Below are 15595 nucleotides of genomic sequence, written 5' to 3' on the forward strand. Positions count from 1 at the left end.
CATGGGGTAATCTAGGGGGGCTTTACCAATGAGAGAGAAAAGTCCCCCCCTCAAAAGCACCACTTGCACTGGGGTAAATCCGGAGTGACTTCATCACCTCTGGGGGGAGCCACTCCCAATTGACCCCAGTGGAAAATGAGAGCAGAATTGGACCCTCGCGTGGGATGACTTCCTCCAAGTATCCCAGCCCAGTTGTGCAAGTGACGCGGGGGCACTTCGCGTGGGTCAGGAAACTGGTCCCAGCTCCCCAACGCCCCGTCAGAAAGGACTCGCTCCTCGCGGGCCTCCAGAGTGAAATGAGCGGTTTATACAAAATATTTATTGATACACGCCACGGCTGTCAATTAACCATATGTACAACGCGAATTCATCCACCAGCCAACCCCTGTTCAGGCGTGACGCGTGTTCCGCTCGGAAGGGGTCGAGGGCTTCCCACCACGTTACCAGTCCACACAAAAGAGGCTCAAAAATGTCGTGGGAGGCTGGTGGGAAGTTCTAGATTCAGCTTCTCGATCTCCTCTTCCAGGAACCTAGAACCAAGGGGGGGAAGAGACACAATGAGCACCACGTTCAGACTCTCCGCTTCTCTTCTAGGTTAGAGCAGCTCCTGTCACCACGCGGCTGGACAGCTGTCTGCTTGGCCTACGGGTAATATAAGGGAGCTGTAGGGACACACTGTTCAACCCTTTCCAACCGGAGCCAAGGCCTGCCCCCCCCCCCAAGGCAGGGGATGGGGAAGAATCTTGCAGAGCTGGGTCGGGCCATTGCCAGCCATGCCTCCTAAGGCTGGTGCTGTCTCCTGGCGAGGTGGGGAAGAGCTCTAGACACGCCGGGGCTGAAGGCAGGCTAAGGGTCTAGCTAAGACCTACGGGCTTTGAAGATGTTGCACCCGAGTCCTGTCTGAGAGCCGATCCTCTCGATCCTGGTCCCAAAACACCCAGAGAAGTGTCTCATCCTCCTGGGAGAAGCAAGGAGGTTCCTCCACCGACTCTCCACGGGATCCCGGGGCTGGAGCGGGGTAGCGGGGCTGCTGTCCGGCTCAGCAAGGTCCCAGCTAGGGTCGTCGTCTTCCGCCCCGTAGTCCAGACTCTCCAGCTCCAGCGGCTCCCCTTCCTCCCCCTGAATTTTCTCCTTCAGCAGCTCAAGGAGGTCCTAGAACAAGAGAGGAGAAGACCGTGATCAGCTCCCGCGTAACTGACCAGGGCATCCAGTCCCTGGGGAGGGGCAGAGGGGGCCACAAACCGGACCTGTCCTCTCTCGGATTGAAAATCACACTGCTCGGAAGGGGGCTCTGCCCCCTTGGCCTGCTTGTTACGGTGCCTAGTGCTAACACCAGCTCCCCACCCCACCCCTGTACCGCCTCTCCTCACCTGCAGGGACTGGAGCTCCTGGCTGGTGTATTTCCTGGACAGCGGGTGCCCGCCTGCTGGCCCCCACAGGCCGAGGAGCAGCAGAGCGGCCCAAGCGCACAGGGCTGCGCCTTTCATCCTGCCCGGTTCTTGCTCTGCCTCCAGACCGGAGCTCCTGGGGGTGGGCGTGAACAGCTGCTCCGGCTTCCTTTATAGCCGCCCTTCGCCTCCGGGCGGCTTCCTGCCCGAGCTCGGAATCCGGGCACTCGGCCCTGATAAGGGAACTGGTTGCAGCCAGTGGCACTCGAGGTTACCCTTTCGGAAGCGGTGTGTCCCCCGCCTGGAGTAGCGGCCGGGATCCTGGTCCACTCCAGCAGACCCCAGCCGCCCTGGGGGATCAGGGCATTTCAAGTGCCTCCTTCGCGGTCCCTCTCTGGGCAGCGCAAGGGAGGCAATGACCGCGTGGTCTCCCACGTTCTCAGCAGTCGCCATTTGGCTAGCGCTTGATGGATCGCCTGGGATCCCTTCAGTGCCTGGGGCACGTCCTCCTGACCCATGGGAAATGATCCATTGCTCACCCGCCGTGAAGGGAGATCAGCCCCCCCTCTTGGGTCAGTCTGCAGCCTCCTGTAGCTGCGGGAGGGGAGCAAGGGGGTGCAGAGCGGGTTTGGAACCGGTGTCTCTGCTCCGCTTGCAGCAGTTCACACCGGCCGCGTTTGTGTCTCTTTCAGTTTGAGCTGTAAAATGAAATGGGAAAACAGACACGTGTTAGGGAAATCTCACTGCTAAGGCCTCTCCCAGTCCTGGCAGACCCTGTGCCATGACCAGCTCTGCCATGTTCCACTCTGGTCTGGGGGCTATTGGGGTTAGTTACTCGGCCACTAGTAGTGACAGCCAGCGGTGGCATTAGTTACCAGCTTGCATTACTTTTCCCCACTGGACATACTGTGCTGCCCTGCTTGGCCACTTGCAAGAGCATCGCCACCGTTCTGTGGGCAGGGATGCTCCCTATTACGTGCCACCCATGGGTGTCTGTGTAACAATCTTTCCATCACGCTATTTTCAAGGGACTTCAGCTTTGTCTGCACTGGGAATTTCCCTGACCTCAGCCACAGATGACCAGCAACTGGGGCAGCTCCCTTCATGTAGACAAGGAACGCAGTGATTTTACACCCCCAGAGTTTACTCCTGCTTGGAAGTGGGGTAAGTTGCACTGGTCCAGATCACAGCTCCTTGTCCATGCCTAGATTTTGCACTGGGGCAGCTACACCGTTTGCTGGTCATCTGTGGCTGAGATCAGGGCAAATTCCCAGTGCAGACAGGGACTCAGTTGCACTTCTCTTTTCTGTGCATTTTTTTTAGTGCATCCAACTCCAGACTTTTTGGTGCCGTGGGAACTGATTGAGCCCTGGGTTTTGGTAGGACATCCTTTATTTTTCTTCCTCCACATTAAAACGCTGCTTTCTCCAAGACTCCAGAGGATGGCGTAACCCTCCTTATGACATTGTGTGCCAGGCAGCTAATCTCCATTTAAGATGTACCAGAATTTCATTGGACTATGTTTGCTGCCAAGTACCAGCACTGCCAGTTTATCCCCTTGTTGTAAAACAGCTAGTTACTCCCCAGTGGCTTTCGACAAACTAGCCATCATATGTAAGGTGACGTGTGCAGGCCGGTCACCACTCACTCGCCATGTCTCGTCCTTCTGCCTGTAAATGATGGGGCGCTGTGTCCTCCTCACCCCACACACTTGTATTCTAATGCGAGAAATTCCTAAGCAACAATCATCCTTCATGGAAAGTCCAGCTGTTATGCTCAGAGGAAGAGGTCACCTTATTAATCATTCATTTTAGACTCCCTAGACAACAGCACTTGTATCATTGAACTGGTTACTGTAATGGATGGCCCGCCTTTCTGCAAGGTCCTCACAGATTGTTTTGCCTTGGGCGTTGCTACTGTTTCTTATTAGCCTTAGCCAAACAAGTCCATCTACAAATGACCAAAACCAAGTGTCAAAGGGGATAACTTCTTTGGTACTGAGGCAAATCTCCATCCTCTGAAGCATCCGGGATGGCCAAGGCTGGAGATAGGATGTTGGCTGGGGAGGCACCAGGGCTCTGAGGTGGTGCGAAGAAGGCTGTAATACTTTGGTCTAATTTCCATGGTTGGGTTTAATATGAAGGTGGTGGTCTGTGATCTACAGAAGGTCAGCCTGGATCAGCGATCGGCGGCAGCAGTTCAGCGGCAGGTCCTTCGCTCCTAGAGGGAGTAAAGGACCTGCCGCCCCTGAATTGTCGCAGGTGCTGCCCCTCTCCCTTGGCCGCCCCAAGCACCTGCTTGTTAAGCTGGTGCCTGGAGCCGGCCCTGGCCTGGATGACCCAGTGGTCTCTTGTGGCCTCAAACTGACTCTAAATCCTGAGGGCCTCACTCAGTTTTCACTTAGTCCTTATGTCAATACAAGAAACAGAGGCCATATTCTCCAGCTGGGAGGGCACTGGACTGGGAATCCTCGTTTCTGGCGCCACCATTGTCCTGTCAGGTGACCTTGGGAAAGTCACTTTCCCTTTTTCCTCCTCCTGCCCTTCCGGTCTTGTCTGTTTAGCCTGCAAGCTTGTAGAGTTTGTACAGTGTCCAGTGGATTGGGTTCTGATCTCTGCTGGGGTCTTTAGATGCCACGGTAATAATATATCTCCCAGGGCCTCATCCAAAGCCCACTGAAGTCAATGGGAGACTTTCCACTGAATTCAATAGCCTTTGGAGCAGATCTTCAATGGGAATTTTGCATGAATAAGGATTTAGCCCTATGGCAATAAAATGAGCAGATCTGACTTGGACACGTGGCTACATGCTGGGATGTACTGAGCATCTCTTCCAATCTGGGCCTCAGGGAGCAGACGTTGAGTAAGATGATGCCATTGACCCTTTCAAGGCCAGAGGTCATTGTACTCCATTCCTAGCATTCTACAGAATGTGTTTTTCATCTTTAAAAAGAAGGGGGCGGGAAGCACTTCTGGTCTTCTCGGCTACTTTCCGACCCTCCATATGTAAATTCATGCTCTGCTGTTTTGTTCTTCCACTCCAGTCAGATTGAAACAATAGTGCTGCTCGAGCAATGAGCTTTTTTCCCATTTCGCTGACTAGCAGGCTAACTTTAAAGGTTAGCCCTGAACATTTAAATACTAATAGTAATAAGCAAGTTACCGAAAGGGCAAACGCATCCAGCGTGAGTCCTTGGGATTTAATTAGAGAACCTTTGATGTGATGTAAATTGTTCCCCGTGACATTTTGAAAAATAGCATTTTGAAACGATGAGCCACAATGCCCAGGTGATAGGTTTCGCTGGTAACGCAGCATCCTCTGCAGAATCCAAGGTCTTGTCCATTTCAGGTACACACTTGTTTACCCTTTCTAGGATTCTGTTCAAAAGCGGGCCATTCCCAGTCCTAAACCACAGCAATAGAGATTCTGATCTCCATGATGTCAGTGTAAATCCGGAGTAGTTTCCCTGACCCTGGGTGTACACCAGTGTAGTGGAGACTGGCACAGGATGGTCAGGAAGTAAGCCTCCAGAATCTAGTGCTAGAGAGGAAGAGAGATGCCTGCCAGTAGATTTCTATTACCCCTGGCCAAGGCTTGAATTGGGCTAGATTCCATTGGGTCACAGATTTGGGTCTAAGGTTGTGATGAAGGGGAAATTACAAGTGTATTTGAACAGGTTCTCAGAGCCCTACTTAGCTCGCTGGGGCTGGGCCCACCTTTGTTCTGTGTTGGTACAGAGCCCAGCCCAATGGGCTCCTGGCCTATTATTAGGGCCCATAGGCACTACTGCAATACAAATTATAACAATAACATCATCACACGCTAATAAGACTCCACCATCTGTGACTAACTGACCTAGCACTGCTGAGAGACCTCAGATTGATTCATTTCCCAGGCCTGTTTCTTCTCCCTGGCATTGGAGGAACCAGCTAGCTAAGGAGGTTATTGAAGCTGGGTGTTTGGTTTTCTCAATTATCAGTGGAGCAATGAGCAGCCTGTTCTGTTCCTTTATAATAGTTAGGAGAATGCAGCTGTTGTAAGAGTACCATCCACATGGGATGGGCATGGATTGATTGAACGATGATAGCCTATATCAAAACCAAGATAATACATAAATGAAAAGTCCCAGCTGGTCCCTGATATGCACTGCATTGTCCTCATTAGAGCATCAAATCAGCATTAAATATGAGAAGTGGTGTTATTTGGCTTCCATCTCCCTGCCTATGCAGCGCTGACACTCTTTATAACTCCAGATCTTCCCTCTCCTCTGGAATGGAATCATTCGGCCTTCAAGGTCAAGAAGTTCTCAGTAGCTAAGAGGAAAAGTGACCTCTGACCCAAATTCTTTAGGACCTTTGGGCCAGATTTTGAGTTCAGTTAAACCAGTGTGAAGCCAGAGTCACTGCACTGGCTTACAGGGTGGCTTTGCACTGGTATAACTGAGATCCAAATCCGCTCCTATTTTCTCTTCCGCCTCTGGAAAGCAGCATTTGAAGCAATCAGCTACGATGAGAACATAATGGACCTTGAAGTGAACGAACTGATTTAAGAGAAACCAAAGAGAAGGCAAAACTTCTAAAAAACCCATTGGGCCAGCATTAGCCGTCAGTTACCCCAGAACCATTCCACTGAGTGAAACAAGCGAGAGCACAATGCGGCCTTTTCATGTTCAAAACCACAGTTGTTTTCACTAAAACCAGGTAAATAACATTAGAGTTCATCTGCCATCAATAACCTAGCTAGATTATCTCGTTGCAGCTTTTGAATATCTGCTAACAAGTAGCAATTTTCTTAATTTATATTTTTTTCTTTGACTCGTGTTTTTTTCTCTATGGCTTGATAGCCATTGTTCAATAGTCCAATCAGGAGCGGTATTGCTGAGCTGTGATTGGTCAGGTAGGTCACATGTTTAATTCCCCATTGACTCTCCCTGTCATATCACTGGCAGGATTTTTGTATTTTGGCAGTTTTTGTCCATCCACTATTATTTGTGCAGGGCTCTGAGGTGTTTGGATGAAGGGGGTGACAGAAGGGCAGAGTGGTGCTGTTGGTTCTAGAGATGGGCAAATAATAGACTTCTCAGTTTGGGAGCTGAACTGAAAAATCTGGTTTGATTTGAACCAAACTTCTTAAAAAATTTCTTTTTATCAAATGGGGAAAAAACTTAATTTAAAAAATAAATCAGTTAAAGGGTTATGAGCTGACACAAACAATCTTTTTTTCCAAGTATTTCAATTCATTTTGAGTTGACCAAAACCAATTGTTCTTCCAAGGTTTTTTGTTTCGACTTGGCTGTCTGGGGTGCCTATCGCCATTTCCTTGAGTGGGGTGGGTTTGTTTGTCTTTCTGGTGTTTAATTGGCCAGATTTGAAAGCATGATGTTATCCCAAATCAAAGTCACAACAAAACATTGAGACCTTCTTTTTTTTTTCCTTCTTCTCCCCCCCCCCCCCCCGCCCAAACCAAAATTATTTGCCCAATTTGGGTCCAAATTCAGTGAATAGTTTTGGACCCTGAAAAATGCATTTGTTTTTTCACTGAAAAAACAATGAGTGGAAAAAAGCCTCACCCAGCTCTAGTTGTTACCAAGCATGGCCCCGATCCTGCAGCTGAATCCATCTGGGTGACCCGTTCACTTCGGCGCGGCTCGCTGAGGGTGTACAGGTCGGCACGCTCTAATCCATGGGTCTGCAACAGGACATTCATGACTGAGGACTATGTCCGTGTTCTGTCTAGATGCTATTCTTCATTAGCTCATAGAAAAGAAGGGATCTAAAGCGGTCATCTAGTCTGTCCCTCTCTGCTGAGGTAGGATGAAATATGCCTAGACTATCCCTGACAAGTGCTGGTCTAACCTATTCTTAAAAACCTCCAGGGATTTATTCCACCACCTCCCTTGGTAATGTGTTGCAGTGCTTAAATATTAGAAAGAGTTAGAAAGCTTTCCTGCTATCCTATCTAAAGCACCCTTGCTGCAAACTAAGCTGATTACTTCTTGTCCTACCTTCAGTGGACATGGAGAACAATTGATCACCATCTCCTTTATAACAACCTTTTACATATTCGAAGACTACGTCCCACCGCAGCCTTCTCTTTTTATGTACTACAGTTATTACTGTATTCAGTCACTCTGAAACCGAGCTGACGTTTGCCATGCTGAGATTGCACTGATTTCTGACTGCTGTAATCAGACGGTGAGCTTCCTTTTCTCATGATGGATGGGAGTGGAAGCCTATCACCATACAAAACCATTTTTACCTAAACCTAAATCTAGGATCTAAATCAACCTGCCAGATCCCTTCAACCTCTACCTGGCTTGATCCTTCATTTGATGTCATGAGTCATTTCAAGAATATTGGTGGAATGTTCCATTTTGCACCCTTATGCTGAAAGGTAGCACTGTATATAATGGATATGGTGCATCGATTCTTTCATAACTAGGATGCTCAGAGCTCTGATGTGCTTAAGTAAATGATTAGAACATCTTTCCCCAGCAAGAGACGGTTTTGTTCATTCTCACTGATACAGCTGATTCATTTTCAGAGCGAAAAACAAAGCTGATCTCTTAAATAGAATCAATGGTGAACGCATAAGACCTAATGAAGCTTGACAGCTAGAGACCTTCAGGAATTGCTGTTGAATTTCCTACTCCTGGGCTGAGAGAGTGGCTGCATGAGATCCACTAATTGCGTGTGTGTTTTGCTTTTAGGAGAAAGTAGTGTTTGGGGGGAAGAGGGGTTGTTTTGTTTTCTCCCTAGAAATGCAAAGAATCATGAACTTGAAATAACAGGGATAAAATGGAAATGAAAGGGAGATAAAGGAGGAGCCATGAGAGAATAAACTGATGGTGACTTCTAAATGTTAAAAGGATTTATAAAGGATAAAGTGGAACCACAACCAAGAAAGGAAAGGACACCTCCATTCGCAAGTAATTCTGGGCTTCAGGGTCCCCTCCTGATGGGATTCTGACAGTTTCTGTAGAACTGTGCTCATGAATTTGCAGCGTCCCCTTTGGGAGTCTATTTGTAAATTCCATGCAGAAGTGTTCTCGAAAATGTATTGGGTAGGAATCTGAACTTGCTTTACACCGGTTTGCAACTGGGGTAATGCTGCTGGGTGGCACACGTCTCTGATGTGCATTGGTGTAAATCCACCGGAATTCGGATTTCACAGGAGCTCCAAGGAAGTCGTCAAAGCCGCAGTGAGGGTTGGAGGAAGGGTTGCCCTAGCCTCAGTGGCTAAGGGCATTTCCAGACACTACAGGTATGTCTACACTGCAATCATGTGGCGTGCAGCTCACGTAGACCGATCTGGACACAGCTGAGCTAGCTTTAATCGAATTTGCTTTGTGTGTCCATGCACCCCTATTGTGTGTTCTTCCCGGGAATTCTGTGGGGAGCAAGTTTGCAGGCAGGGTGTTTGCTCAGGGCAGGGCCTCTTAAATGAATTACTGTGGCATATTCATGGAAAGTAAATTTGAATTTAATGATCGCAAGAATTTTCACTGGACACCGGATTTCAAGAATGCAACTCTTGCCATCAGAGAAGAGAAATAATACAATGCAGCTTACGTGCCCCAGTCCAACCAGTGTGGGTTCGGCACTGAAAATCTGCAGAACACGCTGGCAGGCAGTGGACAGGCTGTGTCCAATTATGTGACCCCTGTTCCTACATGAGTAGTCCCAGTAACATCCGTGGTATGGCTCACCAGCATCGGGGATGCCCAGTCAGCTCCTTGGCAAGCAGCCTAGGGACTGAACTACACCCCATGTGTCGAGTAACAATGAACAAGTCCGAGGGCATGTCTACACATCCAGTGCTGCAGTGTCTGGTGAAGATGCTCTGTGCCGACGGGGAGAGCTCTCATTGGCATAATAAAACCACCTCTGCGAACAGCAGAAGCCATGTCATTGGGACAAGCTCTCCTGTCCCTGAGCAATGTAAGTTCTGCGACAGACTGTAGTGTAGACATAGTCTGAGGCACAGGAAAACAGGGCTAGGTTCAGTGATTGAACTGTTTGCACCAAAGAGCCTACCCAGGTATATTTTGGATACAACTTTTGTCAGAAAACTAGTTTGTGTCTCAAGTGATCCATGCATAAGACTAGGGATCACGATGAGTTTCCCCTCGAGGAGGACAATGTTTTTCTAGACAAGACTGACCCTTAGACATGCAAACCACCTCCAGGCATTTCAGCTGGGACTCCCTGTGGCACTTAACAAAGAAGGTGAAAGCTTCCTTAGAATAGGTATGCAAAAGGGCCTCATGTCAGTGTCACTTGCTTGTAAAGTGTGTCATCCCTCTCTAGTGGCTGGCCCACATAGAGAATAACAACCTACTATTGCTGCCAGCTAATGGATTTACCCCTTTATCTCAAGTGATAGAGGCAAATGCTTTGGTGCTACAAGACCAGGGTTCAACCCCCACTGAGAGCTGTTGCATCAGCCATGCTGTGTTCTCTTGGGCTCCTCCCCCCAAAAAGCTCCTTTTCTTAGGTAAATGCTTTTTGTTTTTTCTTTTTTTGTTTTGTTTTTTCTTTTTTATAAAATCCCTCTTTATCTTTCTGCAAACAATCTCTCAGGACATGCATGTTAACCATTAACCAGCCATCAGATGAATTTGAATAGTTCATATTTATTTGACCAAATGTAAATCAGGGCAACACTGTGTCCTCAGGAACGATGAACTAGGAAGAAAATCAGAGTGGAGGTTTGAAACACATTCACCAAATGATGAAAACCAGCGTATTTTCAGCATCCATGATACAATGACTGTTTCATACACATGGCACATAACCAAGACAAATCAATGGAACCGATAACTGCTTTGATAAGTTAATACTGTGATACAAACAATGTAGCAATGGCCAGTTTCTTAGTGGTCCCGTATAGTGGGGGATGGCCCGGGAGGAACTCGTTCAGTACAATGTCTACAGGGGAGTTAGTGGAGCTGGAGCAGTTTGAGCTGAACATCTCCTTGAAAGGCAACGGGTCCTCTAGGTCCTGAAAATCTTAGTCCTGCCGAGGAAACAAAAGGAATACGTGACAGAAAGGGGGTCCGCCAGGTTTCACTAACAGGAACTAATTGACTTCACTATTCTAGGGCTCGGTTCTGCTCGCTTACCCTGCTCCATGGGGCTTCTCTGGACTTACACCAGCGTCACTGGGGAGCTGGTAAAAGCCTCTCTTGGCTGGCTTCTCTGAGGCATCTTTGGAGAAGGCAGGGGAGGGGCGGGTAAAGCCCTGGAGGTGTAAGATTAATAAACCAAATGTGCAGGGGACGTCTGTGGAGTTGCACCAACATGAAGCTGATCCCTTGGGTCTGAGAGGAGGGAGGGATAGCTCAGTGGCCTGCTAAACCCAGGGTTGTGAGTTCAATCCTTGAGGGGACCACTTAGAGATGTGGGGCAAAATCAGTACTTGGCCCTGCTAGTGAAGGCAGGGGCTAGACTCAATGACTTTTCAAGGTCCCTTCCAGTTCTAGGAGATAGGATATCTCCATTAATTAATTAATTTATTTTTTAGGGGAGGAGGGATGGCAAGTGCTGTATGTACCTTTTCCTTCAATTCAAGCTCTAAACTCTTCCTCCTCTACGTACTCCTACCCTCCCCCCCCATATATATACACACACACACGGAGTCTCGCGCTGCTTCTCTCTTACCATAGCGAACAGTTAGCATCCCAGTCCGCTCAGGGAGCCAATTCTGTCCAGCTTGACACCAAAACAACCCCTGGACAGGCCCTTTTTGCTCCTGCCTCGGTATCTCCTGGATGACCCCAGAAGATCACTGAAGAGCCTCTGGAAAGTGCTGTCGCTGATGGGGACCCCCTCGGGCTGGTCCCTGGAGTTTCGGGCCCATTGGAGCTCAGGGTCCTGTTGGTCAAAGGCACCTGTTGGGATCATGTCTTCTCGCTCTTGGTCCATCTCCTCTGAGGCCAGGGGATGCTCCAGATCTTCATCTAACAGTCTGGACAGGCTCTGAAAGACAGGGAGGAGAGTGGGGGAGGTATTGAGGTTCAGACACTCCTTTGATTATTGTCATGTAAACCTACGTCAATGCTAATCTTCAACGAACCCATTTTAAGCTTGACTCGGAAGGAAAAATGTGCTAAAACGTCAACAAAGTAACGATGATGATCTCCAGTCTCATTGTCCTCCACTACCAACTCTGCTTTACGTTGGACACCAGCTCTCAGATGCCTTTGGGCTACAGGCTACTGCTATGGTCTTAGTTAGACATGAACAAGAAATGTGAGGGATGTAAAAGGAGTCTCTCCTAAAGCTGGGAGCCTGGTGTCTGGGCTGATAAACAAAGAGGCTAGGGGGCGGGGGGACTGAAGGAATAGTAAGCAAATGATGGAGATAGTGGAACAGCTGGATAGAGGCTAGGCTGATGCTGGAAGGATTAACTCTGAGGAGGCTGGAGGGTTACATGGTATATAGGGATGTTAGACTGACAGTGAGCTAATTAGAAGATACTCTTTCTACCGGGGATGCTTAAAATGCTTTTTATTAACAGTGTAGGATCCCTTCTCTCCCTTTCTTTCCTGGGTTTATCAGGCAGGTGACTGAATCCTCTGCAGTTCCGTTGAGAGAAGATTCCCCTCCTTGTTAATAGCATGCAGCCAAAACCACATACTTCGGCTAGAGACAGAGGCAGGTTAGGAACTCGAGGGTGCCCAGAGCAGGGCTACAGGTGGGAGGACATCCATATTCTGGGTAAGAAAATGCAGCTTCCTTTGCTCTGAAGTTTAATGACTTCACCCAATCCCAGACTGACCTGAAATGTTGCAGTCTCCCTCCTACCCCTGGGGAACAAACAACGCTTGACCTCCAATTATCTAAAGCCAATCGAGATAGAAGTCAGGCAAGGACTAGCTTTGGTTTTGCTCAGTGAAGTAACCCACGTCTGCTCGCTTCATGACCCCGAAGCTCTTGAGCATCTTCCAGCAGCCAAGGAGGGCTAAGAAGAGCCATATCTAATCTGAAGCTTTGGAGCCAGTAACTCCAAGTTCCAAGGAATCATCAGCCCCGTTATATTGAAATGAGCAGCTGCTCTCTTACCTGTAAACTGGAGAGGGGTTTGGCCCTCGCTTGATCCTGGCTGAGGAGAAGCAGCAGCAGAAATCCACAGCAGAAAATAAGCTTCGGGTTCATCCTTGTGTCGTGTTGTCTCCCGCAGCGATGGGGCGTCTCTCTGGCTCCTCTTCCCCCTCGAGTCTCTCCAGTTGCAATGTTACTCTGTGTCTCTGGCTACCAGCCTTTATACCTTCCCCCAACCCCTCCCAGGGCCACCTCTGAGCTCCTGCCACAGCCAGGATTGGTTCAAGAGGTTCTGATCGGCTTTCATTAGCCCAAGGGGAGGAGGGAGTTTTATTCCCAGCCAAAAAGAGTTAGAGGAGTACATTTTTTCACTCCTCAAGCTGTGTGGTAGCACCCTGTAGTTGTTGATCTGCCTGTTCTTCTGATGCCACCTGTATGTCAGTTTTCTATGCTCAGTGTTGCCGGAGGTGATCACTAAACCTTACGCTTGCTTTTCTGTGCCTCTGTAGAAAAATAATCAAGAGAGAAATATGGAAAGAGACAGAATCTACAATGCATTCCCCCCCATACCCACGGCTACTCTGTTATGGCAGAAGAGCACGTGCTGGGAGATCTGGGGGTCCCATAGACATGTATGCTATAGAAGAGTGTATTCTTTTAATTGCATTGGTACCTGATAGAGAGTGCAAGGGAATTCCAAGTCCTGCAAATATGCCCAATTGTCTCAGAAAGTTGCATTTGTTGACGTTTAGATTCTTACTGGTTTGGGGGACAAGCTGTGAATTTAGAACCTGATTTAAATGCCGAGAGAGAATTCCCTAGTGTCTTGTGCATAAAGAATGAAGACATTCCTCTTCCTCACTGAACGGTTAGACTGGATCCAGCTTGAAAACGTTCTCCTGGGTGTCTTGTTAAATGTACTTTCCCCACGAAGAGCGTAGCATTTAAATCTGGGACATGCCTGAATCAAACACACACACCCCTTCCCACCTGCCCCTTCTCTCACACACAGGCTCCTCTTGTGAGCGTTAAAAATGAAAACTGAGCTCTAGATGTGATTGCAGCAAGTGGCTCCCTCTCTTTCCAATGGATTGACTCAAACCCCCAGATCCAAACATCCCCATGCTTGAGGGATGTCTGAAATCACCTTAACACTGGGAGCATCTTCTCTTGCCTTTTCCTTTCTCTCAGACCTTCGTCTAGGGCAGAAGTGCAGCATAGGGTTATGAGCAGGACTGGACCTTTTCCAGTGCCTGACTCTCTCTCTCTTTGGGGCTTTGCTGCAGTGGCAGTCTCTGCCTGGGAGTGCAGGCTGGAGCGGCAGCTCTGTCCCAGGTGCCGCATACGCTCTTCTCCCCTGGTCTGTGGGGAGCACTTCCCTCTAGCGAAGCTGGCACTGCCGGAGGCATTAACAGGAAAGAGTGGTTCTGGCCCTAGTCATATCATGGCTGCCCCTACGCAGGGAGGGTGGAAGCTGGGGGATGCCTGGCTCTCCGCTTTGGGTAGCTGTGGGGGCCAGACACAGTCTGGCCTGGGTGTTGGCTTAAGTCCAGCAAATTAAGGTGGTTGGGTATTTGCTACCCGTTTAACCAGCACACTCAGTGGGGGTGAGCTCCCTTTGCTACATGGCTCTGTGTGCATGTCTCTTCCAGAGGCCAGGCCAAGTCCCAAGGCGAGTGAGAGCTCTGCCTGCATGAGGACTGCCTACATCCTTTGGCTTTGGCCCATGGTGGTGACCCTCTCTAACACATACTGGGGCAAGATCAAGCCCTTCCAGGCTGCGGCAGAGAAGCCCACCAGTGCGGGACATGAGCTCGGTGGGTCCCGGAGGCATCATGTGGCCAGCGGGAGCAGGGTTGGCCCCCTCCCCCATGCAAGGGGTGTGGTCCTTCAAGCAGGATTATGGGGTGGACTGTCGACATCCCAACCACTCCATTACACCCAGTGACGGCAGGACTCGTGCTACGATTTCTCCACCCATACCTGTCCACACACCCCACTGGTGCGCAAGGGAATGGGAGCCTCACAGGCCTAAAGTCTTCTAGATTAATCATTGTCTCCGTATTAATGCCAAGTGAGTTCATCCTGAGAAAATGCAACATCATAATCCAGAATAAGAGAACTCTGGTGGTGGTTCCCCGTATTGGAAGTGTTTCTATGTCACTTTAGTTACATGAACTACTTGCAGCACTCAGACATCAGTCTAGGGGAATCGCTCTGTGGAGACGGTGTGAAGCCATGGAGTCTCCATCTAACCTTTGAAGCTGGATTGGATTCTTTGTTACAGTTTGGGGTGGGAGGTATCTCTACTGTAACACATAGTAGGTGCTCAGATACCTTGGTGCTGTGAGGGCATTTTAATAAACCACCACAACCCCAGGCCAATCTCATTTCCTGGAATGTTTTCCACCTACTTTCGACCCCCAAATTAACCCTTTTATCTGATCAGAGAAAGAAGAGCAATTTAATCAGCCACTTCCCCCTCTCAGGGCCTGAAATCTGGGCCCACTGAAGGCAATCCAAATTTCCCTGGAAGAGGAATAATACATCTTTAGCTCACACAAAGCTCTATTCCCCACACGTTGTGCAGCGCGTTTGGGCCATTAAGCTGAAGTCTTGTGGAGAAAATGGAAATGATGCGCCATCTGGCTTTTTATTAGGCATAATTTCATCGAGATTGAGATTCGCATTGGCGCCGGATGTTTGAAAGGAATTTCTGTGTGTGTGTGTGTGTGTGTGTGTGTGTGTGTGTGAATGTATTCAGCGCTTTCACCATTTATTCCTCTGAAATCAATTTAAAACACAATGGTTAAAGGCCTTGCTGGAAATGGGTATTCTAAGGAGAAGGGTTATAAGCATCCCCTTATGACAGAGGGGGAAGATGGATGTTATTAGATCTCTGGGCTGTTGTTTTGTTGATACAGCCACATTTAATCTGAGCCCTATTGAGAAGAGAAATCATTAAAGCCACAGCATTTGCACTGGCAAACAATGGCACAAGAACATTTTCCCTTCTGGAGGATTTGAGGCGGGATCTGAGCACCTTCAATAAACAAATATATAAAGATCGACAGTCAGAGATGTCATTTCTCCTGCGTATAATCTGGTTCTCATTTGCCGGGGGGTGTGTGTGTGTTTGAAAACTGGTTCCATGTCTGTATA

The 15595-nt window shown here is 48.7% G+C and overlaps 2 protein-coding genes across 2 annotated transcripts; both read right to left on the reverse strand.

Moving 5' to 3' along the window:
- Window positions 1-292: 292 nt before the first annotated feature.
- On the reverse strand, window positions 293-1546 carry LOC117867916 (natriuretic peptides B-like). The gene is made up of 3 exons (XM_034753377.1): window positions 1371-1546; window positions 870-1152; window positions 293-530 (listed from the first exon to the last, which is right to left on the reverse strand). Exons 1-3 carry the CDS (start codon window positions 1485-1487, stop codon window positions 502-504), a joined length of 429 nt encoding a protein of 142 aa, XP_034609268.1. The 5' UTR covers window positions 1488-1546; the 3' UTR covers window positions 293-501.
- An 8457-nt stretch (window positions 1547-10003) lies between these two features.
- Window positions 10004-12696, reverse strand: LOC117867930 (C-type natriuretic peptide 1-like). The gene is made up of 3 exons (XM_034753407.1): window positions 12455-12696; window positions 11051-11368; window positions 10004-10406 (listed from the first exon to the last, which is right to left on the reverse strand). Exons 1-2 carry the CDS (start codon window positions 12545-12547, stop codon window positions 11063-11065), a joined length of 399 nt encoding a protein of 132 aa, XP_034609298.1. The 5' UTR covers window positions 12548-12696; the 3' UTR covers window positions 10004-10406; window positions 11051-11062.
- Between the last annotated feature and the right edge of the window lie 2899 nt (window positions 12697-15595).

This window comes from Trachemys scripta, chromosome 19 (assembly GCF_013100865.1).
Source record: "Trachemys scripta elegans isolate TJP31775 chromosome 19, CAS_Tse_1.0, whole genome shotgun sequence".
NCBI lineage: Eukaryota > Metazoa > Chordata > Testudines > Emydidae > Trachemys > Trachemys scripta.

What these genes read in the sequence shown, in the direction of transcription:
- LOC117867916 (XM_034753377.1), bottom strand. Translation starts at nt 1,487, where the DNA reads ATGAAAGGCGCAGCCCTGTGCGCTTGGGCCGCTCTGCTGCTCCTCGGC. An exon ending in AGGAGCTCCAGTCCCTGCAG is followed by an intron (nt 1,153 to 1,370) that starts GTGAGGAGAGGC and finishes CTCTTGTTCTAG; the next exon opens with GACCTCCTTGAGCTGCTGAA. An exon ending in GTGCAACATCTTCAAAGCCC is followed by an intron (nt 531 to 869) that starts GTAGGTCTTAGC and finishes CCTTGGTTCTAG; the next exon opens with GTTCCTGGAAGAGGAGATCG.
- LOC117867930 (XM_034753407.1), bottom strand. Translation starts at nt 12,547, where the DNA reads ATGAACCCGAAGCTTATTTTCTGCTGTGGATTTCTGCTGCTGCTTCTC. An exon ending in AACCCCTCTCCAGTTTACAG is followed by an intron (nt 11,369 to 12,454) that starts GTAAGAGAGCAG and finishes CCTGTCTTTCAG; the next exon opens with AGCCTGTCCAGACTGTTAGA.